The 25,605-nt window shown below is 49.9% G+C and overlaps 2 protein-coding genes across 2 annotated transcripts; one reads left to right on the top strand and one right to left on the bottom strand.

The window, feature by feature from the left end:
- The first annotated feature begins 671 nt into the window (after window positions 1-671).
- On the top strand, window positions 672-14,859 carry LOC122384135. Its single transcript, XM_043371168.1, has 6 exons — window positions 672-939; window positions 7,224-7,429; window positions 8,128-8,263; window positions 9,525-9,658; window positions 10,366-10,612; window positions 13,621-14,859. Exons 1-6 carry the CDS (start codon window positions 882-884, stop codon window positions 13,692-13,694), a joined length of 855 nt encoding a protein of 284 aa, XP_043227103.1. The 5' UTR covers window positions 672-881; the 3' UTR covers window positions 13,695-14,859.
- Window positions 14,860-15,398: 539 nt separating this feature from the next.
- Window positions 15,399-20,927, bottom strand: LOC122384134 (chondroitin sulfate N-acetylgalactosaminyltransferase 1-like). The gene is made up of 3 exons (XM_043371166.1): window positions 20,742-20,927; window positions 19,815-19,872; window positions 15,399-17,188 (listed from the first exon to the last, which is right to left on the bottom strand). The coding sequence occupies exons 1-3, from the start codon at window positions 20,863-20,865 to the stop codon at window positions 15,964-15,966; spliced, it is 1,407 nt and encodes a 468-aa protein (XP_043227101.1). The 5' UTR covers window positions 20,866-20,927; the 3' UTR covers window positions 15,399-15,963.
- Between the last annotated feature and the right edge of the window lie 4,678 nt (window positions 20,928-25,605).

Raw genomic sequence — 25,605 nt, 5'->3', positions numbered from 1 at the left:
TTGTGGGAGGAGGAGCTTTGGAGGAGCTGGGGGCTCAAAATGGGTTTGCTGCGCATAAGGGACGGTGACGTTACAGTACACGTCATTGTATGTCTGATGCAGCAAAATGGTTTTATTCCATTCTCCCTCTACTCTGATCCGTGATTGCGGAGCCATGCAATATTCATATCAGCTCAAAGTCATCAAAGCGGTGTCAATGCGAAATCCCAGGCTTCTGAGACCGGCTCTGCCCTTTGACAGGTTTTGTTGTGATCACCGATATCCAAAGCCTCCGAGCGCTGTTCTTTCCTCTAATCACATTTCACTTTTCAGCTTCGATCACCATTCATTGGTGACATCCACTCTTTCATAAAGTGTCACCCTGAGCCCCCCAAATAACACTCTGACCGACATCAAGGCCGCCCTCAACAATACTCGTACGACCATCGCCCTCCCCTCCCCCAGCAGAAGTCCTCCGGTAATGAAACGCCCCTCCACTCCCGGGGCGGCGGACCGTCGGGGTCCATTTCGGCCCCACCTGCTCCCCTGGGAAGCGCACGTGCCCTCGACAGGTGGTAGCCCTCAACCGGTCAGAACACCCCCCTCCGTTCCGCCGCGCGTGCCCCTCGCGCATGCGCACTGTGCAAGGCGCGTCGCGGCGGCAGCGGTGACGGTGGTGACGGTGGCCGGCCAGTCGGCGTTTTGCGGAGTCCGAGGTCTGTTTGTCGGTTGGCGGCGCAGTGTGAGCGGAGTGCGTGGCTCCAATGTCGACCAATCAGTGTGCGGGCCGCTGACCCGGGGTCATCAGTCAGCTGACCGGGCCGTGACCTGGCGGAGGTCGGTCGGTAGTGACGGGGCGGAGTCGGAGAGGGGTGCCTGGTGCTCCGGTTTGGACCGTGATCATGGAGCCGGCCGAGAGAGGACTGTATTTAGTGGCGTCGCTGCTTCTCATCACAGAAGGTAGGTTGTGCCACTTGAAATGATAATCGTTTCTGTTATGTACAATGCCACCTCGATTAACCCTATTAGTGGCAGGCTCCTGGCTACCCCATATTAGTGGCAGGGGGGGGGCTGTTTACGACCCAACCTTGATATCTCGAGATCTAACCGGCCGATTTTCAAAATTCAAACGGCATTCGATTTGGCTCAACCAGATCTACATTTCTAAAAAAAAATAAAATTACAAAATGTCAATAGGGGGGTAGAGGGGGGTAAAAACGGGCAAATTGCAGATACATTTTAGACTGTTTATCACGGCCAGGTTTCTGAACCAATCTTAACGCAACTTTTGCCGATCGATAGAGAATGAACCAGGAATTCACATGGATCCTAAAAATATGCATTTTCAAAAATCATAGGCGGATACAGATCATTGAGATTGGGGGTACACAAAAAGTATAGTAAATAAGGTTTTTGTTGGTACTGTTTCTAAAAAGGGTGGCAATGGTCTTGTTATGTTACAATTTTCTTATGAGAGAACGACTAAAATTGTATTGGTCATGCATAGGCGGTGTCAGGGCACCTATGTTGGGAGGTAAAAAATAACCCCCCCTTTTTGGACGCCTGGATCCGCCTATTATAGCAAAAACGTGTCAAAAGAGGATGCACAATAACTTTGTATATGTTATCACATGATACCTTTCATTCACTGTTCGTTAAACTGGTGCAGCATCGTGATCTTCGCCTACACGATACCTTTTTTACATTTCTTAACCCTATTAGTGGCAGGGGGGTTGTTTTTATCCACCCCTCAGGTTTTTCGGGAATATCTCCGAAACCGCTGAAGCTACGATGCTGAAATTTTCTGACTTTTCCTAAAACTAAATTGGGCACATTCCCTGAAAATTTCAAGTTCATAACTTTACCAGGGGCGGCTCCAGAGCACTGGGAATTGGGGGGTCCTATTCGTGAAGCGAGTCATCGTGTAATTGCACATAAATCTAAACTTCAAGTCAAAACTATAATAAATCAATCAAACTAATCGATTGCACGGTTGTGCTGTTGAGTGTTTTTAGGATGTTATGAATGGGTTTATTTTGAAATGTCTGAGTGTATCTGATAAAGGATGTATTATTTCATCAACAGTCGCGTTTTTTGTGTGTGGCTGAAACTTGTTTCGTCTATCAGTGTCAAAATCAAATGGTTCATGGGAGGAGCCCCATACATTCCTGTCGCCGGTGATCTAGTTACACTATAAAAGGATGGCGGATACATTAGACCGCCCTCCCCGCTCCCGATTTCGATCTTCCGAGCCTTCCGTGTACTAATGAACTTCTCTGATGTATCCGCCAACACTGACCGACTCCCTCTCCTAACTTGTTGCGGTGGAAGTTAGGGACACCATTCAGCCAGTCTCGGGGCCGCGCGGGCGGGGCCGCGCCTGTCTGTCTGTCGCTCCTGATCTGGAGGAAATGTCACGACACGGACAGGTTTTGTAGAACTGCGGCCCTATCGTCGTGTTGACCGCTACTGTTGCTGGTTTGCGCCCCTGCAGTAGGCGCTACACTGTTCAGAGGCGATGCAAATGCAAGATATGCAATATTGAAGTGTTTTTCAAGTGTTCAAGTGTGTTGACATGCAATATTTAATGGGTATGAAATGCATTCGTATGAATGTGTAGTTGAAATCCTATGGGAATGCATGGGTGTATAGAAGGCTCGAATCAAAATTAAAGCCACCTTTGGAGATATTTCTTCTAGTGCCTTACAGAGTACAGACTGGACGCCTCTTTGCTAGATGTAAGTACACAGGTACCGATGAGTAAAAAAAAAAAAAAAAAACGCCTAAATATGATTATTACATCCTAAGTGCCATGGGCGTGTCTCTCAAATACCTAACGTTCTTTATGAAATATTGAAAAGAACTTAACAGTTCAGCGAACTGCTGAAGTGAGGAACCATTCGCCCTCCTCCATCTTTTGTATTTCGAGTATTTGCTCTGAAAACACACTGCTGTCGTGTTGAAAAGACGCGTGCCCACTCTATCTGGGGCGCGGCATTCAGAGACCACCGGCACAGCCGGGCCGTCCGCGCGGTCCTACGGTCACACCCACACTGGCCCGGCCCTAGGGAGGGGAGGGGAGGGGGTGACGGGGGTGCCGCATCATCAATTATCGTCCGGTTGTCCGATCAAGCGTGGCGTATCCTCCGCGAGCGCAGTCAACCGCGCAACAGCTCAGGTCCCGGCCTCTAATGGCCCAGCCCATTAGAGGACTCTGTTGACGTATGCGAAGGTCATCAATCATGATCGTCCCCGCCCGCCGCCGGTCGGTGACCAGGGACCGAATTCCAGCAGCGGAAGTCTTCCCATCCGCCCACAGTTTACCGTTCCGGCGCGCGTTGAAGTCTCCCGCCGCCTGGAAGGCAGGCTGACCCGCAGTGCACCCTGGCGACTGCGACGCCCGGGCGTGACGTAGCGTCTTCGCGCTACGGGCGCCGCGATGACGACAGTTGTCCCGTTAGGCTGTGACGACTGACGATTAGTTTTTCTGATGGATTAAGGACTGATAAGCTATGACTGGTTAACGGGTAATAGAAGTCAAAGCTGGACAGTCCGAATTGTGAGGTAAATTCCTCCAAATGTTTTCGTATTCCTCGAGTAAAAATTTGCATTGGGTCCTGCAAAAGCAGGGAATGCATAATGATGCTGATGGCCCTGTTATAAAAACCTTATCTGGTTACATATTCAGCACAAGTTCAGTCTATTTAAAAACGATTTGTTTTAACTGTTCTAATCGCTCGTTCCCATAGAGGCGGAAAACGCACACAATACTGAATCCAAACTGTTTAGACGCTTCGTCAGATTATGAGCGCTGGTTATTAATAATCAAATACTTCATGTAAAGCTCACCGTGCATGCCATGATACAGTTCCCTGGCCTGGTTCCGTTAGACTCAACCCCATCCTGTCAGCTCGAGTCATGAGAATCTCAGCCGGCCGCGGACGGCCGGCACGTGGGTCTGCGGCCGAAAACTGGGTCTGTTCTGACCAGTGCCGTATGTGAGGCGACGGACGGGCTATAGGATCGGCTAGCACACACGGCAAGACGCGGTGATAAAATAGGGCGCACCGTGGTGGCCGACACTTCTCTGACGAATGGTGTGAACCAGCCGACAGCCCGAGGAGACTCAATTATAAATGCTCGAAAGGTGGGTTGGCTACGAGTGCTAAAAATTATGAATGAGCTAAATTGACATAAATATGACATACCATAAACATGACATAGATATGATATTGGTTATGGCTATCGTTATAATCTACTGACCTAGCGCGATAATGGGCAGGATGTTGGATGTAGATTAAGTTTTGCAGCTTTCTATTTAAAATAGGTCTTACAAAAGCTTTATACCACTCCCGGAAGCGCTGGGATTTACATGCCTATTAAAGGAAACGTCTACAGAGCTTATATGCGTAGCTGTCGATCTTTGATCGCAGTAGCCGTGTTACATTGTTTCGTCACCGTGGAGAAGATCCTGTTACACACTAGCATGGCTACTACACAGGAAAGCGTGCATTGTTTGTGTGCGTGTGATTTGCGCCCTCCCCCGTCTATCTTTTCCCACGGCCGGTCGGGGCCGGTGCTGGCCTTGTTTCTGATCCAGTTCAGCTGTTCGACATGATGCGTGACAAAAAGTCGAATTAGCATATGGTCCGCCGTGTTACAATGGAGGCCGACTTGATGAGGGCAGAATGATTCATTTCCGACGGGCTGGAGGTCAACCCTGGGCGATCGTCGTCCTTGAAACGAAGCAGAAAGGTAGGCGGCCAAAAAATGTTGTCATACGTTTTGTTGTTTGCAGTGCGGGCATTTTTTAGTAAGTTCTTCCCTGGAACATCCTTCACTTGGCTGGTGTTTTATACTGAAAAAAATGCTTTTCTTTCACGTATGTACAGTCCTGCAATCTCCAATTAATTTGGTCGGACACAAATTGCAACTATGCCGTCGATGCAATGATCAGCTAAAGTAATCTGATTCATCAGATACAAGATAAGAGTTAGCCGATGGTAAAAACACTATTATAACGCTGCCTTTAGCCGTCGGAACGACAATGGGCCTACACGTCAGCTCTCTGAGCCCGTCGCTCAAAACTAATCAGATTTCACACAGCAACATGATTGATTGTCAGATGTCACGCTGTCTTCAGTACATTGATAGGCCTACCACATTGTGATAACTTTGATTTAGTGGCACACGTATAGAGTGCGTCTGAAAAATGCCTCCAGAGCAGTAGGTAAAACAGGACCAAAAAACAGACCAACTCCATTGTCTTCTTGGGTTTTCTGATGTAATCACAGTCAGGAAAGAACAGCGAATGGCCACATCACAAATGTGCGCCCGCGTGCGTCGTCATCCGGAAAAATAATCTTTTTCGTAATTATACTACCGGTTTTATAGCGTGGGAAAGTCTTAAACGCACTCAGTTAACAGCAAGGAAAACCTATTTTTGTTGGAAGCGTCTCTCCTCTATTTCAAACGGTCGCATGTCCAACAATAGGTAATTTTTGCGACATTTTCTTAAAAGTTATAGAGTGCTATGAGATAAGGTCAAATCAGTCCGTAAGCTAGCTTTCATTACCAAATAAGTGATGGTTTCTGAGGATACTACCTACTGCGTAGGGGTCTGCGTGGGATATGATGATATCTTAATAATGTAATGATTTATGAGAAATCGAGACTACATCGACGTGGCGTCCTATTATGTCTATGAGGATATAAAGAGCTAAACAGGCTCTTAGAAAAAGTGGAATTTCGCAGCTCGCAGTAGCACAATACACACTTCAAGCAACAGATAGCGCATATAACTGTACACTGTACAGTGTCTACATATTAGACACTATATGTACATTGTTACGCATATTAGGCAGCACACATAGGTCAGAAAACATCAGTTGTCACACCTTTACAGCAAAATATGCAAAGTACAATTAAGCTCCCTAATGTGTCCAGTGTTCACACACACACACACAGTGAGCCTGACCAGACTCTACCTGGGCTGGCTGCAGCGGAGCGTGGCGCCAAATTCTGGCGCCAACTACCGCTCCACCTGGCTGGTCGGACCGGCAGGAGGCTGATAATGTCCACTTCCTCCCGGACAGAGGGGTGGGCAGCGCAGCTCGGACCGGACCAGGGAGAGGGAGGGGTCCGGTCAGTACACGTATGTGCGCTGTGCGCCCCATTTGCGTGTTATCTCCCTACTCCACCCCTACCGACTCCTCCCCTGGGAGCGGGGGACAGATGGGTCCGGCGGGACGTGTGGGGAGGGGGGACGTGACGGACCGTGACGTTACCGTGACGCTGCCGTCGCCAGGTGGCGCCCCACGCCGTGACGGCCCTGCTCTGGTGCTGACCGTAATGTAACGTTACTAATTGGACGGAACTGCAGGCGGAAAATAGATGGGATGGGTGAACTATTGGCGACTGACGATACGCATTAGGAAGTTCGTCCATGCTTCGGTGATCGGACCGAACAACATTAGAGACAGGAAAACAGCTAACCACCGCCTCCAACTGGCACAGCTCAGTGGCAACCACCACCCCTTTTGCAATCAACTTTCCGGGTGCCCCCCCCCCCCCCTCACCTGCCGCAGGGCGCACGCCTGGGCAGCACATCATCATTATAATTGCATAGTGAGCGCGTGTCTGGTGAACGAAAATCTTTTTCAACCCGAACCACTGACAATGTAATGAGACCGTCCGCCTGTTCCGGTGTGAGTTTGATGCAAAGTCCGGTCGCGACAATTGCCCAATGGGCTTCTCACGCACTGTCTCACAGATCGTTAACGCTCTACGGATGACCAGCGGTCCCGGCCGCACCGTTTGGTCGGTGCCGCTTTTTCCGGCGCTGCTGCGACATTCTGCGGCGCACCTGAGGCGCGCTGCGGCAGCCGGAGGCGCTCGTGGCGCGTTTGCGGCGGTGTCGTGGCGCGCCAGAGGCACGGCAGGTTTCGTGGTCCGGATACCGGTGGTCGTGTTTGGATTGTGTGGACTAATGGTGGGAACTGACGAACTGGAGCTATCGTGGCTCCTCTGTACAGGCTCGGGAAGTGATCATACGAATTTGGGCTTCCGAATAAAAAAATGGTCCCTTAGTCATAATCAGAATGAGCTAATGGAAGTCTGCTGCAAATTACGGCAGATGAAGGTTAGAAAGGTTAGATCAGCAAGTTTGTCGTAACGTAACTTAGTCGAGTTCCGGACCGGACTGCACCCCTTCCCTGACATTTGACGCGTCCTTCTGTTTCCAGCGGCGTGCAGCTTGAGCATATACGAAGTGGACATTCCGCGCCATATTCGTCGCGGCGAGGACACCTACCTGTCATGCCTGTTCGATCTCGGGGGTCAACAGCTCTATGCCACCAAATGGTACAAGGACGGAAAGGAGATCTACAGATACGAGCCCTCCAACGCCGTGCAGAAGAAGAGCTTTCCAGAGAACGGCATAACGGTGGACGTAAGTGGCGAGCGCGGCGACTGTGGCGCCGTGGGTGATGGACGGGGCGATTGTGACGCACCGGTGAAAGGGGAACGACTGTAGGAGATTTGTTGATATGGAGACACTGTCCGGTCAGGGTGTTCCGGTCCCCGAAATACGGCACGTCTGAAAAAGAATGCAAGTTACTTAGAACCGATGGGAAGTTATGCGGTGATTGCAAAAAGAGCTTTGTTGACCTAGTTTTAGCTAAGTCGCTCTTGTTTATCGGCGCAGAAGAGGCCAACCGTGCACTTTTTATCGAAATTTCCGCAATAATAGTGCTGCAGCAGTCGGCAATATAACTAGCTGCCGATACCTATAGCTGCTGAGACATTCAGAATTTCGGTATGTTTCATTCCCTATGGTAAAACTGATAATTTTGTAAGAAATCCTGTAGGTGCTCATTAGGTATTTTTGTGAATAAAATTATGCCTACAGTATTGAATAGGTCTACGGGAAAATCCTATAAACCGATCACGGTAACATACTTCAGTTTTTGGTCAGCAGATATCAGTCCTCGTGGCCCTCTCTGCGCCTACACCTGTGCTCTGTGGCGTCAAATACCCTTCACCGCAGACGGCCATCGCCACCACAAAAACACCGCTGATCTGTACCGGTTTACCCCCCCCCCCCCCCACCTACCAGCTGGCTGCCGTCACAGCTGTGTGTCGTTTCAGCTGGATTCGTCGAACGCGACGCACGTGCGTCTGTCGGCGCCGACGCTCCGCTATTCAGGAGGATACGTGTGCGAGGTGTCGCTCGACAAGCCAACCTTTGCTACGGAGCAGGGCAAGGGCAACGTGCGAGTCGTCGGTGAGTGGGGCGGAGGGGGGAGGTGTAGGGGGTAGTTCGGTGCAGGGGGCAGTTTGGTTCTGCGGATGGCGCAATCACTCCGATCACTGTAATTGGGACGGGCGTAGGAGGGTGACAGGCGTCGTGTCCACTGTCCAGCACGTCGTTGATACGGAGGGCTTATTCTAAAAAAAAAAAATAGATAAGGGTGTCTGAAACAGAGCTGACATTGTTTCAAAACATGTCAACTTCAATTAGACCTGTCGAAAGTCGAGTCGACTTTGGTTTTTGCCTATTTCCTTCTTGAGCTTGTCTAAAAGTTCGGATTTCGTTCTTTGCAAGACAGTAGAAACTGACTTAAGTCCTTGATTTTTTCTTTTCGCCACTGGTATTGTCTCGGACATTCTTGTCGTATGACGCTATTGAAGTGTTATAGGAATGCCGATTTTTTCCAATGTCAAGGACACTCCTCCGTAAGGGTGAAACGCGCCCGTAATAATACCTTCTGTGACTTGGTAACCATAAATAACTTCATCAGCCCATTACCAATGAAGGTAGCTTTGAGGCCACTCTCGTGTTTCGTTGGCAATTATTGCGAAACACTCGCCCCACGGTCACCCCGGTAGTGCTGTTCCCGACCTTTTTTTTCTGTCGTTGCACGACATTCACCTGCCCCGCGGAGCGCTAGCGCCCCTTCCCTCGTGTTTATGCGACTCGGTAGTGTGGTTTACCGGCGCGGCATTGGCGACCTATTTCGCCGATCGCTGACAGACCGCAGGGCAGAGTGGGTGGCGAAGGATGTGATGTTTCGCGCTGTCCTGAGTGACAGCCTCTCGATGTCTGAGGCTGGGCCAGGTCGCGCAGACATGGGCAGTTAGAGGGTCTGGAACGACTATCTTTAGACAATAGACATCAAGACGCCTGCATCTGCACTGGGTTATCTCGAGACAAAACATATCTGAATTGTGGGTCCTAAATGACAAAAGGGTAATGTTCACGGTATCCAGAATGGCTGAGGTCCCTCAGAAATTGAGATTTTCTTCCCGAAGAAAATCTCACTGTAGAAGTTAGGAGTAACGTTAATGTTTAGTCTTGGCCTGTGATAACAATGCCAGCCCAGTGAGTGACTATGGAGATAAAACACTATATACGACTCTGCTTTTGGGATCAGGCCTTAGCACGGTTCAATATCTATTTAGGCAGCGCTGAACTCCATTCTAACAGTTCCGTCGCACGGTCAGCCCCTTCCCACCCGCTATATAACGTCCCACCTCCCCGGCAGTGTTCCCGTCCGATGGTCCGATCATCACCGGTGGTAACCCGCGGTACGAGGTCGGTGACCGGGTCACGGTCAACTGCACCTCGTTCAGGAGTCAGCCAGCCGCCCAGCTGGCATGGTACATCAACAACGAACGGGTGAGGCCCTCCCCGATGATGTTGTCCAGTGTGAATTACGATGTGTCTCCTTCCGTTTGGTCCGGTGATCGGTCCATAGCCCTGTACGGTCCAGGTAGGCTGAGACCCGACTCTGGGCTGGGCTGAGAAGCTAGGCTTTTAATAAAAGATCTGTATGCGCAGTGCCGGTACGTCACCATGGATCCAAATCTTTACCGCAATAGCCGTTTCGCGGAAGTCTTGCTCTGGCTATCTGCGTTGAATTATTTGCGCGGTGTCTGCGGTGTCCTAATGGTTCGTAATGTTGTTAGTGCGTCTGTACGAGTTTTTAACGCGAGCTAATGGCTCCTGAGTATTAGCGCCACTTACTGTTAGTGCCGAGTGTGTTTTTATGGCTGTGTGTAAGTGCAACATGATTAGCTGCAAGGCACCGCCAACGTGCGTTTACTAGCATGGCGTCTGGGCGCGCAGACGCCTTCAGGCTAACGTTATATTGGTTTCATTGCGCTGTGCACTTTGAGTAACACATAGCCGCTAATAAATGTTTCTGCGTAAGCTGCTAGATTTGCGATTAGTCACGTTTTCATCAACATTGCACAGTGCGAGGTTTGAACCCCTCTAACCATATCTCCACATCTGTCTTGAGGTACTGGCGATCCTGCGTGTCCCTACCCCCGTGCAGGCGTGCACGGTTCATCTGCGCTCACACTCTTCCCTGCTCCCCACAGGCGTCTTTCACACATCTGAAGCTCTGGCCTCCCAGCATCGACGACGACGATCTGCAGACGGTCACCGTCGGACTCAGCTTCCGCGTGCGTCCGCGACACTTCCGCGCGGGAGATCTGAAGCTGAAGTGCGTCTCGCAGCTGGAGGACCCTTTGGGACCGCTCTACTGGAGGAGCAGGGAGCTGAGCGTCGCCGAGGGTCGGCCGTTGGAGCTCTCCCGGCGCACAGAGGACACATCGGCCGCCAGAGGTGGGCAAAAGAGGAGAGGGAGATGGAGAGGGAGGGACGGGAAGAGAGGGAACACGACACAATTATGTACCGGCGCACTGAGGACACATACATATCGGTCGCCAGAGGTGGCCTCTATTCTCTTTCCTCGTTCCGACCTATGAGATTATGTTATTCAGCTGTAAATAATGATTGGATTAATAAACATAATGAAATGCTAAGAATAGCTTGACTGCATTCCATGAGCATCCATTAAGCGGCAAGCACTGTAGATTTTAATTAAAGTCTGGCCGCGTTATGATCCTGGTTCCCATTCACATGGGAACACTGCGGTCTCCGGTCTCCGTACGGTCTCTGCTCGCCGGCAGCACATTCCCGGCACACTCTGCCGCGGACTAGTTCAGTCAACTCACGAGACTGCTCAGTGCTCAGTCAATGAGACTGTTCACTGCTCAATCAACAGCCAAGAAAATGGGTCAGTCAAATCCCATCAGGCGGCTGGGTCAGACTCTTTTAGATTTACATCAACTCCCGAACCTTAGTCGATGAAGTTCAATAATCTCTCCAAGGCACCTTATTTAGACGGCTGATTTGGGTAAATCATACTTTATCCAAAACGACATGGCTAGCTCAGGCGGTTCGGATTCACTCAAAACGGCTTAGTCAGCTCACTAAGACGGCTCAATCCACTCTCTAAGGTGTTCCCGACGGCTCCTTTGCCCTTCTCCGGTCTCCCACCGCCCCGCCACCCACCGTCCACCCCCGCGCGTCCCACACGCCTCTCCCATCGCCCCGCCACCCACCGTCCACCCCCGCGCGCCTCCCGCCTCCCTCCCACCACGAATCAGCTCTTTCCCACGCCGTGACCCATTAACGAATCCTAGTTAACGAGCTTAGTTAATGGCTAGTCGACGACGACATCACTCGCCGCCGGTGAGCCGCGAATGCCACCGGTGCGCCACGATCAGCGCGGCTGGTGCGCTGTTTTTGTGCCACCTCTGCTCGCCCAGTTGTCAGCGGTTCTTCTGTGGCCCGGGGGTGAAAGGTGACCGGTGGATCCGCTGAGACGGCTATTTCCCCGCTCTGCCGGCCGCCGGGGGACCGTTTGGCCCGCGGCTTGAGCTGATTGGGCCGTTGAGCTGCCCCGGGGGCGGCGGAGGAGTGGGGAGTGTTATTCAGAGCCCCTCAGCGCGCCGCCTTGACGAGCGACGGAAGGGGGAGGCCTTTGTCTCACTCTACGACCCGCCGGCGGTGCTTTGGAGTCTCGTAGACTGTGATTTGTAGTGAGGCTGTCCCCGGTTTGGCCTCACTGAGCCGATAACGCGCGAGAGAGGAGGGGCTCGTCCCACTCTCTTGTCAGGGGCGAGTCTATGGGTGGGACATCGATGGCTCCACAATTCCACCGACGCTCGCTGCCCCCATGAAAATAAGTTTTATAACGGGGATTTACTTCCACGCTTGCCTTGTGTCTGGCGTTATTTGACCCGTCCGTATTTGGTTTCACTCTGCTGGTGGGAGTCTAATAGGCCATCAGCGATGATAAATTGATCCTGATTAGAGCACGTGTATCGTTATAGCTTCTCGCCCCTACACGCATTACCGTTTCAGTCTGGCGTGTTATTACCGTAAAATACGGTCACCTGCGTGAAAAACTTCGACGGCAACGTAGTTCAGACACTTATTCAGAATACTCTCTTTGTATCTACATACATCATAAATACTGTCTACACTCTATGGTAATATTTCATCACCTCATTACTGAATTACGCAACACAAATTGTTTAAGAATTATATTCAGAGATAAAAGCCCAACACTTAAAAGCTGTTGAAGCCTCAAATATAGACCCATACATAGCACCAAACGATCTGTCTGTACCACAGTTACACAATGACACATGGTGACACAACAGCCATCCAGTCACCCGGCAATCGGCACCAACTGGTATTAGAGGACCTGCTGTTGTCACCGCCGATCAGTGCTGGGGATCGAACAGTGCGGGTCGGAGAGCTGCGGGCCAAATCTGATCACTGAGAGGGGCCGACGGGCTAAATCAGATCACCCCTGTGTTAGACCGGCAGACTAAATCTGATAACCCGTGTTAGACCGGCAGGGTCACCCAGATCTCCCCGCTGGGTGACCCTGTGGGGACCAGCGGGGTCACCCATGGTCTGACCCGGTCCCACTGATCAGATGACACCGGGGATTTGACACCAGTAGATACTGTGGAGCAGGTGTGGACACGGTGTGCCCATCTTCCGTTATAGTTTTCCTATATTCAATACCTTTCCCGTAGTGAGTTCACATGGAGTTGATTACAGTATTGATTCCGCTTGGCATACATCCGGGATGATATCAAGAGCGTACACGGTAAATCACTCGCAGCTGCCTCTTTCCTGCGATATCAGGAAGTGCGCAATAAATTTGTCATTCCTTAACACGATTCTTACCTTACAATTTGAATGGGTATACCCGCCTCTCGGCTGTCAGCAGCAGCTTAGGCTGTCGCTTGCTTCCTGGACACAACGTTTTTATCTATAAACTGAAGCTGCATGTTTCTCGCGGTGGTCGACAACCTAAAACCAGCATAATTATGTAGCGATACAAGCACGAAATACAATATATCCTGTTAATAAGCCAGTATTTTTTCCCGATGAAAACAAGGTGTATCCCTTCCTTGAGAACGGATCAAAATCGTTGCATTTCCGAATCCAGGCCTAACCAGCTCAAATTCAGTTGTGGTGGGGCTCATGATACGGTCATGCACACGTGAGCCTGGATTACGCCGGGTTCGACAGGATGGGCGTGGTACCTGCATTGAAATGATAACCCTCTGCGCTCGACGTCAACTTCTTTAGACGCTCGAATGCCTAGAGGACTTCAAGAGCTAGGTATGATGTGTTCCTTATAATAAACCCACATATTCATCGGCTTATTCGTCGTGATATCCAAATGCTGTTGTGACCTGGAGGACTTCCTATCGTATTTTCCAAAGCCTATGCACCTTTAACCCTCCTCCCATTCATTTCAGACTCAAAATGTACACTGTGCCAGGAGCTGGCTCGGTGGATTTTCTTCGCTGTGGGCATCATCCTCGCCCGGTGAACAGTCGGGACCCGGCAGCGCCACCTACTCGTGAGTAAGGCGAGCAGCGTTCGTTGGACGGCGGTCGTCGAGAGCGCGTCTTGCGCCACCTGGGTGGGTCTCAGCTGAGCTCCCGAGCGCCCGAGAGCCGCAGCGCCGTAATACGGTGATATTTCGAGACGTGTAAGGGTCTGACAGACGGTGCCACCAAGTGATCTGAGACGGCATCTCGAGGAGACGCAGACCACTGATGGGAGAAGGCTCTTCCAACGATCTTGCAGCTTTGTGCTCGTCTCCCTGCATCGTCCAGAGCTCACGGAGCCGGAAGGTCTGCTTTGTCACTTGCAGGTGGCTTGGTAGGAAAGGAGTGTGAGTGCCGAAAGGCACTAGAGGTGTATGCTAATACGACCAGAGACCGACAATATGCCACAGAGCTGTGCATGAGATAGAGCAATGACAGACTAGTGTCGGTTGTGGACTTTTCAACCGACCATAGTGGATTCGTCGACAAGTCAAACGTCTGACGGGCAATGTGCATCTCATCGCGTCTAATTCCGTCAAATTGTGTTGTACCTACCGGCTACCGCATCTAAGACTCCAAGTGAGATGTGTGAGCGCGTCGTTCGGTGAGAATCTGACCACGACGTGTGAGCTATCTGATGCGAGCTTACTCTCTGATGGGACATGCATTGCGCTGTTCGTTCTATTGCTGTGTTCTACGGGGTGACCCGATCGGTTCGGCGGCTGGTGAGTGACTATTGTCTGTTTGTCAGACACTTTGATCACTTACTGTCGTCATATGTTACATTCAAAGCGCGCCCTGTTGGCTGAAAGCCGTGTACAATTTACCTGTATTCAGGTAGTCAAATATCCCGACAGTTTCATCGTGGGATCGCAATGTTGAATACTGCGGATAGGTATAACTGGAAGGCGGTTTGCTGGGCTTTGTCATTGTGATAAATGCTAGTCGATAGCAGAATGAGGACGGTGAGCTGATATTTATAATGTGCCGATGTTTATTTCGGTGAGTCTTGCCGTACTCGTATGAATGCCTGTACAGATTGCGGGGTATAAACCCACTGCTGGCGGCAAGCCTATCGCTGATAACAGGTTGTTGAGAACGCCGAATGACCGTCCTGTCTGTGAATGCTTGAGTTTGTCACAAATGCACACTGTTCACTAATGACTTGGGTGTTTTTGCGTCGAGTTACTCAGGTTAAAGGCGTTAGTGGACGAGCAGCATACTTTGTTACTGGATTTTTGGCGGTAAGGGGTGGTATAGATTCGGGCAGGTTTTATGTCAGAATGTATTATAAATGGCTTGAGTTTCACAATCCTGATCAGACCAGCTGATTAAAAGGGAGGGAAATAGAGAGGCAGAGTAACCGGGACAGAAAGACAGGAAAACTTAAAGCGAGACGAAGATAATATTTCAAGACTGGTGTTTCAATATATATTCAATATAATATTTCAATATAATATTTCAAGGCGGCCCTGGTGGAGCAGTCGGTTAAGGCGTCGACCCGCGGTGCGGGCGGTGCCGGGTTTCGGGTTCGATTCCCGGTTCCGCCCGTTCCGCGGGCGTCGTCCCCGGCTGTGTCACCAGGTGTGGGGTAGGCTCCCACTTCAGCCGTAGCCTGGGGGGTGGGGGAACAAGGGCCAGGAGGAGGAGGAGCCCTCCTGTAATTGGGCCACAAGTGCCCGTGGGAGGGAGGCCTAAAAAAAAAGACTCGCAAGATATACTGTATTATAAATAAGATACGATGGAGCTTAAGACACACACCTATTGTCAGCCGTCAGCTTTCTATAAGTTGCTAACGCAGATCACGATGCATGTCATGCGTGCCGATAAGCCATTGGTGACGCCTCAGCTTCTATGTAGAGACGGCAGCGCGGCTTAGAACATAGCTGCTATCCCGTTGGTGACATGCGTACCTACGTCCGCGAGGAACCTTAACACCCAGCCTTGCGGTTAAAATAATTGACCTGAACGGTCTTTTTCTCCGACAAGCAGATATTGGTACGAAAGCATTGAAACCTCACCAACGGGAATGCAGATGGTGATTGCTTGACGCACATCGCTTTTACGTTTTATCATCTCAAACTTTCCTAATCCGCTTTAGTTCAGCCAAATGAAGTAACGTCACTGCACAAAAAAATGTTGTTTGTTGTGATGACGTATCGGCTCTCTAAAACTACCAAAAGCGTGTCATCACCCGCCTGTGAACATCACCCGCCGGATATAGACATCGGAAAAACCTATATTGATTCCTAGCATCAACAGGTACTGTCAACCGTTGCTGTAATATTGCAACAGGAAGTTCTCTACGTCTGCGGTGTCTCCAACATTTTTGTACACCCACAGTCCCCAGCCGAGTTGCGAAGACTCCTTTACGGCTTTGGAACGCAGGCACGAGTTGAAGCGTTTGCCGACCTCCCGCTTGTTGCACTCCTTCTTGTGATAGATATGCACCAGGTCCGGGTCAGTCATGCGAACAATTTCCACGTCGCTCTTCTGGAAGCGCTGGTAGAGTTTCACGTCCTCCAGCCCCCAGCCGGTGATGTTGAGGAACTGGCCGCTGAGGCGCTGGAAGTCAGACCGGTACTGACAGCTCATGCCGAAGCCGAACGTCGTCCACGCGCCCATCTCCTGGTTGATGACTGTTCCCTGCTCGTAGCTGGTGAGAATCGGCACCACGGGTTTGTTCTGCACACTGTACACGATCGCAGGGTTGTAGGTGCTGAACACGATCGGGAAGTACGCCTGGCGCGCGGGGGCGGTGTTGGCCCGGCACCGCTGTAGAAACTCGCTGCCAAACACCATGTCTACGTCACAGAGGAACAGTAGCACGTCTTCCTCCCCGTCCCAGGCGCGCGCGCCCTCCATCAGTGCCAGTCCCCGCGAGAAGGTGCCGGTCCTCTCGATCAGGCGGACCCGCGGCGCGGCGCCGTGCGCCGCCAGTCGACTGTTGGCCTGCCGCACCACCTCTGCGGCTCCCTCCGCGTCCCTCCTCTGCTGCTCCGCGTCCATCGACGGAAAGCCGTCCGTGTAGCGGATCACCGTCAGCACGGCCTCCTCCCCGGCCTCCACGAGCGCGGCGAACCTCCCCACGAACTGGCGCAGCGTCTCCAGCCGGGAGTAGTAGGGCAGCAGCACGTTCACCAGCTCGTGGCCACCGAGGCCGTAGTACTCCACGCGCAGTGGCTGCAGCGGCCGTGTCACGCGTACCGTGTGGAACCCGGAGCGTGAGTCACCACGGCTCGCGAAGTAGAGCTCGTACTGAACGGCGGCACCGGGCAGCAGTCTGTACCGGCCACCCAGCGTGTCCGCGGACGAGTAGTTCGCGTTGCCGGTGCGCTGCTGCAGCTCGGCCAGCGAGATGTTGAACACGGCGGATAGCTCGTCCAGCTCCGGACCGCGCCGGGGTCCGCGTCGTGTCTCCTCAGCTCCCGGCTCAATGACCATCTTACGGCCCTTGGACATCTCAAAGTAGTGCCACGGGTACGGCTCAACTCTGAGAGAGGAGGAGGTGCGTTAGATGACTAACTTCCGCGATAAGATTGCTGCAAGTGAACGTTATCCCGCGCCCTGCTGGGGGGGGTGTTTGAACACCCCCCCCCCTTGTGGTTTTTCGCGAATATCTCAAAAACGGCGGCGCGGAGCGCCGCCGTTTTTGGTACACCTTATCATACATCAATTCTACACATGTTGTGAAAATTTCAGACCAAGGTCATTCAAGGTCAGGTCACCAGGTCACTTGAAGTGACCTCACCTCATAAAAACTTTCAATGTCTGTCATAGCTACACCGAGTGACCGATCGCTTTGAAACTTTCAGCGATTGCTAAGAGCAATAGCATGTACAAAATATATATCTCAGAATTTTGATATCGATGACCTAAGGTCAGGTCAATTTTGCGACCTCCCCATTATAAGTCAATGGGAGAAAATTGAAATGCGCCTCTTTTGGATGAAAGACATTATACACACTCCCAAACACCGAATTACAAGTGGTTTAGACACACTGAACTTGAAAATGGTGTCCGTGACCCTTGTTTATGCCCTGAGGTCATCTTAGGTCATGAATGATATCTAACAGTTTTTCGCAAATAACTTTTGATAGAGGCATGCTAGAGCGATGAAAACGCCTTAGATGTGTTCAGCTCGACGATACGGATCGACTGATATGCAACATGACCCTTTCCGGTCAGGTCATGACCTTGACCTGAGGTCAAATTTTCAAGTTGACCTTTCAAGGTCAAGTTATAGTTCATTCGATGCGTCTTGACGAGAGGAACACGATGCCGGTAAAAGTAAGCTCGTACAAGGCTTGGGTCAAAAGTTATCGCAGAAAAACTGTTTTCGAAAATATCGGCTATTTTTGCAGTTTTTGCCCCCTGCAGGCAAAACCGTTGACCTTAGGTCAAATCTGAGAGAATTTTTTTTTCTAGTTTTATTCACAAAAAGTTCACACACTGAGAAAGCATCAGGAACACTATTAAAAAAATGACGTATAATGAGAATACCCGCCCGTCTGGGCGGGCCGGGACGACACTTTCAGGCCATTGCCGCCTCAGCCCCAGGGAGAGCTAATAAGAGACACCTCCCTGGCCGGGGAGAGGTGTAGGATACCGTCCCCCCCCCCGGCGCTCCAGACGGGCCGCCTGCCCCCGCCCGCGCTGCCCTGCTTAATAATGGCGTATGGATATAAAAACGCATAGGCAAACACTCGCAGGGGCAGCGCCCCTGTCACGCCGACCGCCCGAGCGGGACGCCATCGCGCAGTCCGGCGCCCCGGCCGAGCGGCCGGCGGACCGACCCTGCATGCAGCGTGCTAGGGCCGTTGTGCAGGGCCGGTCACGGGTTAGCCCGGATGGGTTAGGGGCGGGGGCAGCACAATGCACAGTCCATCACCAATGCCGATCAGTCAGCTGCGGATGGTCCGGGAGCACATTGTGCTCACACGGAGGCTGACGTAAAAGTACGTTACAAGGGTACGGGGACCCGGGCAGTAGGCTCGCAGTTGCTACTGTACGCTTACACGAACCCCAACTCTAGCCGTCTATCCTGTCCAGAAACAACCGATAGCATTGATATCGAAAATCTGAGAGAATTACTCAGAAAGGGCGTTAATAGGGCTATCGAATGCGCTTTTCCGCGGCGCTGTAGCTCTATTGGTTCCCGAGTTATGCGTTGGCTTCTTGGAAATTTTCGACATTCGACCTGGAAATCGGCGAAATTTTGCCTTCAATGACCTCTGGTGACCTGACCTTTGACCTGACCAAAAAATTGACCGAAGTGATTTCGTCATTATTTTTGACGCTCTTTCGAACGCCGCCTTCCGCGTATCGCTACGTGGCCCAGGAGCCGAGTTACAAGGGGGGTGTTCAAACACCCCCCCAGCAGGGCGTGGAAATCCAGCACCCCCAGCAGGGCGCGGGTTATTAGACAGACCTATCTCTATAAATATTTCCGTAAATGCACTGAACTGTATAAATATGCGTAACTTCCTAACTATGTAATTCTGTCCATCAAATGCACGGCGACTGGGCGCGTTACGGTGACCCTGAGTCGGACTCACGTCATCTGCAGAGCCGTTATCATTGTCGAGACGGACGATACGCTATCAAAATGTCCACGCACATTGTCTGTGTATACGTGGGCAGCTGTGGGCTAGTGTCGGTATTGACTGATATCCTAGCAGAGCACTTGGCTAATCGGAGCCGGACAAATTAAAGACTGATGACGTTGATGACGTCTACGGATAATGACGGACGGCAAGGTATACGTACGTATTTCAAACGCAATACCATGGATGAAGTATTCCTGAATGCCTAATACCTAATCCATGGCAATACCTTGCCTAAATCTGAAGAAATGGGGCAAATATTGCTCTGAAATATGTTGAATTGAAAAGGTGAAAAAGGAACTCGCTCCTCAACTGACACGGATACTACTCACTGTAAAGTCTAAGAGAACATTAAGCCCTATTTCGACAAGGGGCGCAATCACGGAGTGCCGGCAGTCCATTGATGTCTTTATCACAACAATCGGTTGATGATTGTATATAAGTCATTTACTGCTGAGTGACATACCTATCGGTAAATGTAAGGGCTCTGTTGTGTTGCGAATGGGTACTTACCCTGGAGGTACGTCATATCGGGTGTTATTTTCAGCCTCTGTTGCAGCCAATTCGACAACTGAAACGGGCAGATAACGACTCAGTCATAACACACAGAAACAGTTACCTTCTGTGTACTAAATCTAAGAACACAATACACATTCATATGCTGACAACTTCCAGCTTGCATTTGCAAGTCAAATGAAATCGTTCAAGGACGCTCAAACGCTTTTTTCTCGATTGCATCGCTAAACATGTTAAACAAATGACTGTAGTTTGGAGCTATCGTTTATTCCACATTTGACTTCAACATTAGACAGACGGCCTGACAGATTTCATGACGCAGTCTAACGTATGTACCTATCTTTTCTCACAGCGGCGGTGAGACACACCGGGTGTCGCTGAGACCGACACGACCGTGACACGTGCACAAACGGCGTGCGATAGACGGTGCACTCCCCACGAACCTGCTTTTACGACAGCCTAACCTTACTAAGTGGTAGTGAGAAAAACGGAACGACTTACCGTATGATACTAAATAACAAGTGAGGACACTTCACAATTTATGAGGTCAACTCATGCAGTGACTTTCCGTCGAAATAGAGTGGACGTTAACAGGAGGGTTATTATTTATTCATTATTCATTATTATTCACTATAATTCATTGCACTATCATTATTCATTGCACTATAAACACACATTATCATATCCCTACATGTGGATGGCGAGTGTAGTACACTTAGAGAAATAACATTGAATAAAATAATACCAAAACGTCGGCTGAACGTAAATGGGCGAACAATATACGACGCATAAGACGTCTACCTACCCCACCCATGGCACTCACGACGAACAGTTGAAGATACCGTCCTACATCCACTTTGCTTGAGATTGGCACACCTTGTACGAGATAAATGATCGCAACGGACTCTCCCCTCCCGACCTCACCTTCGGGCAGTTTGCGGCGGACCCTCGTTTTGCCCCTGTCACGTGTCACGGGTGCCAGCAGGAACAGGGCGCCAGCGACCGCCAGCCCGGCGGCCAGCAGGCACAGTCGACGCGGCGGACGCATCCTGAGTGCGGCGCTCGCGGCGCCGCTGCTCCGATACCGCCGCTCCGCGGCTATCGCGAACACTGGCCGCGATAGCCACGTCATTGGCAGGATGTGGCCAGCCCGCAATCAGTGTGTGGTAAGGTAGTGGTAAGATAGACAGATACGCAGAGGGAATCGTTGATAACATATGAAGAAGTGGCAAAAAATGTAGGTTTCTTCAGTAAACAGGGAAATATGGAGGAAGACTGCTGAGGCAGAGTAAGAGAGAAAGAGAGAGAGAGAAAGAGAGAGAGAGAGAGAAGAGAGAGAGAGAGAGGAGAGGAGAGAGAGAGAGAGAGAGAGAGAGAGAGAGAGAGAGAGAGAGAGAGAGAGAGAGAGAGAGAGAGAGAGAGAGAGAGAGAGAGAGAGAGAGAGAGAGAGAGAGAGAGAGAGAGAGAGAGAGGAATTTACTAATAGGTAGTTACCTTACTCCCGAATAAGTTTAACTTATTCGGCTGTCGATTAAACATGACTGCCTACCGCTCAGTCATTCGCTCCTCGGGCCCCCATTTCTGCACATATATATTTGACCCTTCACATCCCAAAGTCTTTCAGCGGAGACGTATTTCATATTTCCACTACTACCCGCCTCCCTGCCTTACGGTCGGCGTTCGCTGGGGACATCAAGTGGACCGAGCGAAATCATCCACTCCCGCATCTTTGCTTCGCCGGGAAACTTCTCCTCAAGAATATGAGAAGCCAGAATCTCAGCGCTTCTCGCCACTCCCTGCCAGATGGAGAGTGACAGAAATCGGACACTGCCGCAACGATTCCTGCAAGAGCAAAGACGAAACATGTGTATTTAAATGCGTAAAACTTACCTTTACTTAGGTGCATTGAAACGTCGGTTTATGTTTACCTAAATACGACATTGATTCATGACTCCAAGCCAGACTAAAATAAATATTTAATTAACCCCCGCCCGTACCTATTGGTGTTTTGCCAACCGCGAACGTATAAAGGGGGTCCGTTGGAACCCCCTTGCTGTTTTGCCCCTGATCGAGGTAGAGCTTCGCGGAAAAAAGGAGCGTGTTGCCCGTGACGAGAGGAAGCCGATGATACCCAATTTTAAGGTCCTAATCCATTGGTTGACTTTCCAGGTCAGGTCAATGACCCAAAGGTTGGGAAAATCGGGACGTGTTAAAACGTCGTAAAGTGTGGCTGCTATGAGGTTTTACGGGGTGCTGATGACGAATATCATGTTAGTTTTGATCACAGATGTCATCTTGCGTTAAGGTCAGGTCGGGTCAGGTCAGGTCAACCAATAGGGGTTCTGCCGGGTATTCGTAGTTCGTGTCAACCGCCTCTTACAGCTTCGTAACATGTTACGAAGGCACCAAAACTACTTCGTATTTGTTCAAATGGCTGCTAAATTCGAATTCACCTACAAAAGTAGCTTAGAAACGTGCAAAACTCGAAAAAATTGAGCCGAGGTCATCAAAGGTAAATGACCTGACCTAAACTGACCTTCAGGTGACCTTTGCACCCACCCTAATGCATGGGACCAACATCATATCACATGTTTTAACTCGGCAGGCGGTGGGCCTCCCGGCCACCTTCCGCGCGATGGGGGAGGGGCATTTCCCCCCCCCCCGTATCTCCGAAACTATTTGACGGGTTCGGAAAATTTAAACGGCTTCGATAGCCCTGTCAAATTTGTCGAAGGAAACCAAATTTCATTGACCTCGGGGTCACTGATCACGTCACATGCCAGGTCAAAGATAAACTGCTTCACCGTTCACGGGTCTTCTAGGGAAAGCGCTATAACACCGAGGAAAACGTATTTTGTCGAAAATCAGTGATAGGGCGTCAGTTATCTAGTACATATGTTGCTATTAGAGGTCACTGGTCATACCAGGTCAGGTCACAACTCACAGGTCAGGTCACCAAGGGTCACCACATAAACCCAACTTTACTAAGGCTGTGCGATGCATGTTTTATGGCCAATTTTTCATTTCCAACTCAATGGTGTTGGTTAAAAAACCATCAGGTACAGTTAAGGCCACTTTCTGGTGGAGGTCAGGTCAAGGTCAGGTCAAAAAAGTCAAGTTTCAAAGTTGATAGTTTTGCATAAAATGGGTATTGATTCGATGCAGCTCGTCACGAGGAGTCTAATGATGGTCTTTGATTTGCGCTACGAGGTCTAAAATTGCTAAAAATTGAGTTTGAAAATCTGACGTCATCAATTTTGAACAGTTTTTTTTCGCTATAACTTGGTCAAAAAAGAGGTATCGATCTCAAATTTGGTATGTAGATAGAAAGCGGTAGGGACTTTCACATATATTCCGTTTTTTTTTTCGAAATTAAAAAAACTTTTTGGATTTTCCGGCTATTATATTCAAAAATATATTTTTTGATTTTTGGGGGTCACAATAAAAAAAATCAAAAATCCGAGATCGCAGTTTTGTAGCCCTTGTAATTGTACACCTTTTATGTCGAATATTTTTTTTCTGTATCTCTAAAGTTGTAGGCCTGACAGCTCTTCCCGCGAAACCTTTTTTTGGTTCGAAAATGGCAGAAATGACGTCACTCTGTCGTCATTAGCGGCCAGCCTATCAGAGCTTTTAGACAAATTTTTGGTCACAATGTGCAATAGCTGTTCAAGGGAGGGTACCGAAAGTTTGGTGACGATCGGCGCAGCGGTGCTGGAGATATATCGAAAAACCAAAGGGGGGAGGGGCAAAAAAAAATGCTCCTCCCCCCCACCGCCTGGAAGGTTAACACTTGAGACCGACCACAAGACTGCAAACGCGCGTCTAATGCGAGCCAACATACGCCGAATCGCGATTCTAGCCAAACATGGTCTCGAAAAGTAGGTCACAGGTCAAAGGTCATTTGGGTCAGGCTCATGAAATTTTCAGAATTGGCGTAAAATTGATTAAAGCGGGGGTACTAAACGTTCCGTTGCGTGCGGCCGCTTTTTACGCGAGTTATTCATGAAAAACCGAGGGGGTCCGTTCGCCCCCCCCTTATACGGAAGAGGGGTTAGGTGCAGCTAACCTGGTGTCTAGCATGCCTGAACGCATGCGCCAGTGTATCGCGAACAAGGGAGGATATGTTCAGGCTAACAAATAAAACTTCATGTGTTCTCTTCATGACCTAACGTTATGTGATCCGTGTTATCAGGCAAGGCTATAGAACTCCAGGTGAGCAAAAAAAAGATATTCGTAAAAAAGTGTGTTCGCACAATTACTTTCCACCTGTGGCTGCGTCTGTGAACTCATTCATTTTTGCTAAAAACGACTCCGGGCCCAGTCCCAAATTCATGAGAGCAGATTGGGATCGGAAATTACCGTGGACCACGCTATTGAGCTGACCAATCCGAAAAGCGGAGAGGCGAAGGAGGTGGGGTGACTCAGACAGTTCAACCGGAGGGGCAGCTGCAGGGTACTGCGTCTCCGGGAGCAGGGCGGAGCCCTAGAGATGGTGGCCAGCCCGAGGGCACTGCTGCTCCCAGACCGGGAAGTTACGGTGACCTGCCGCCTCGTCGGGTGATCGGGCGCTGATGACAGATAATTATGAATCCATTCGGTAGACACCCGACAGATTCCGACGACAGGAAATCGGAGCCAGATGTGCCAACTGCCATTTGACAATTAAAATTTAATATTTCTAAATAATCACCCCTTGAATTGCCCTAGACTATTTGACGTCATGTGCCTCCAGTCTGTCAATCGCTTTAGCCCGATGTAATTAATGTCAACTCCCGAGGAGTGATAGCTATGCTCTAAGCTGCAGCAGTAGCGTTATGCCCGTGTAAAACGTTTGACGGCCATGCATCACGCAAGTGTTTGCAGTGAGCCTGTACCGTACGGCAGTTACGGACACGTCCACGGCACCCCGGAGCTGATTATTATCCGGTGCTGCCTTCAGCACACTCAGAGTATCACTGCTTCGCTCCGCAACTCCGGTGGACGTCATACTCGTTCAATAATTTGTATTGCGAATAATGTATGTTCTATTATTTTAACCCGCGCCCCACTGGGGGGGGGGGGCTATTTATAGCCCCCCTCCCGTTTTTCTGCAATAACTTCCAAACCGCTTGACGTATCGACGCCAAACTTTCAGTACCTTCGGCTGCATCAATTTGACACCTTGTGTCAAAATTTGAACTTCGTACCTACCATAGGTCGGCCGGAAATGACGTCAGAGTGACGTCATGTTCGGCCGATTTCGACGCAAAACATTGAACCACGGCAATCGCTCCCAAGAGCTCAGTTTTTAAGCTAGATCCAATTTCTTTGCATGAGAGGACTCAGAATAGACTGCGCTATCAAACTGCAATCTCGGATTTTCGAAATTTTGAAAGTTTCGAAAATGTTAAATAATAAAATTCAAAATTTATATTTTTACATTTTTTTTTTCAAAAAGTTTTTGACTTTTCGAAAAACCGGAATATACGTGATAGAACTCATTATTATGACTACCTCTAGCAAGTTTTAGCTAAATATCTTCAAAAATGGCCAAGTTATACGCATTATTGCAAAAAATAGACAATTATTAATTTTCAAATCAATTTTTCAGCACGAATTTGACATCGTACGCCAATATAAATAGCACCATCGTGTTCCTGAGCTCAAACTGCATCGAATAGACACATTTTTTGTTGAAAAATTTTAACTTCAAAATTTGACCTTTTTTGACCTGAAAGTGACCTGACCTAAGCTAAATTTGACTCAAAATGACCTCGCATGACACAGACGACATCAAATTCGAAAT

This window comes from Amphibalanus amphitrite, unplaced genomic scaffold, assembly GCF_019059575.1.
Source record: "Amphibalanus amphitrite isolate SeventyFive unplaced genomic scaffold, NRLGWU_Aamphi_draft 000182F_arrow, whole genome shotgun sequence".
In the NCBI taxonomy this organism is placed as follows: domain Eukaryota; kingdom Metazoa; phylum Arthropoda; class Thecostraca; order Balanomorpha; family Balanidae; genus Amphibalanus; species Amphibalanus amphitrite.
The sequence above is the reverse complement of the archived record's forward strand: the minus strand, read 5'-3'. Positions and strand labels throughout refer to the sequence as shown.

Coding starts and splice junctions, on each gene's coding strand:
- LOC122384135 (XM_043371168.1), top strand. CDS start 882: ATGGAGCCGGCCGAGAGAGGACTGTATTTAGTGGCGTCGCTGCTTCTC. Junction 7,430..8,127: donor AGAACGGCATAACGGTGGAC/GTAAGTGGCGAG, acceptor GTGTCGTTTCAG/CTGGATTCGTCGAACGCGAC. Junction 8,264..9,524: donor GGGCAACGTGCGAGTCGTCG/GTGAGTGGGGCG, acceptor CCTCCCCGGCAG/TGTTCCCGTCCGATGGTCCG.
- LOC122384134 (XM_043371166.1), bottom strand. CDS start 20,865: ATGCGTCCGCCGCGTCGACTGTGCCTGCTGGCCGCCGGGCTGGCGGTC. Junction 19,873..20,741: donor CCGCCGCAAACTGCCCGAAG/GTGAGGTCGGGA, acceptor TGCCCGTTTCAG/TTGTCGAATTGGCTGCAACA. Junction 17,189..19,814: donor CGATATGACGTACCTCCAGG/GTAAGTACCCAT, acceptor CTCCTCTCTCAG/AGTTGAGCCGTACCCGTGGC.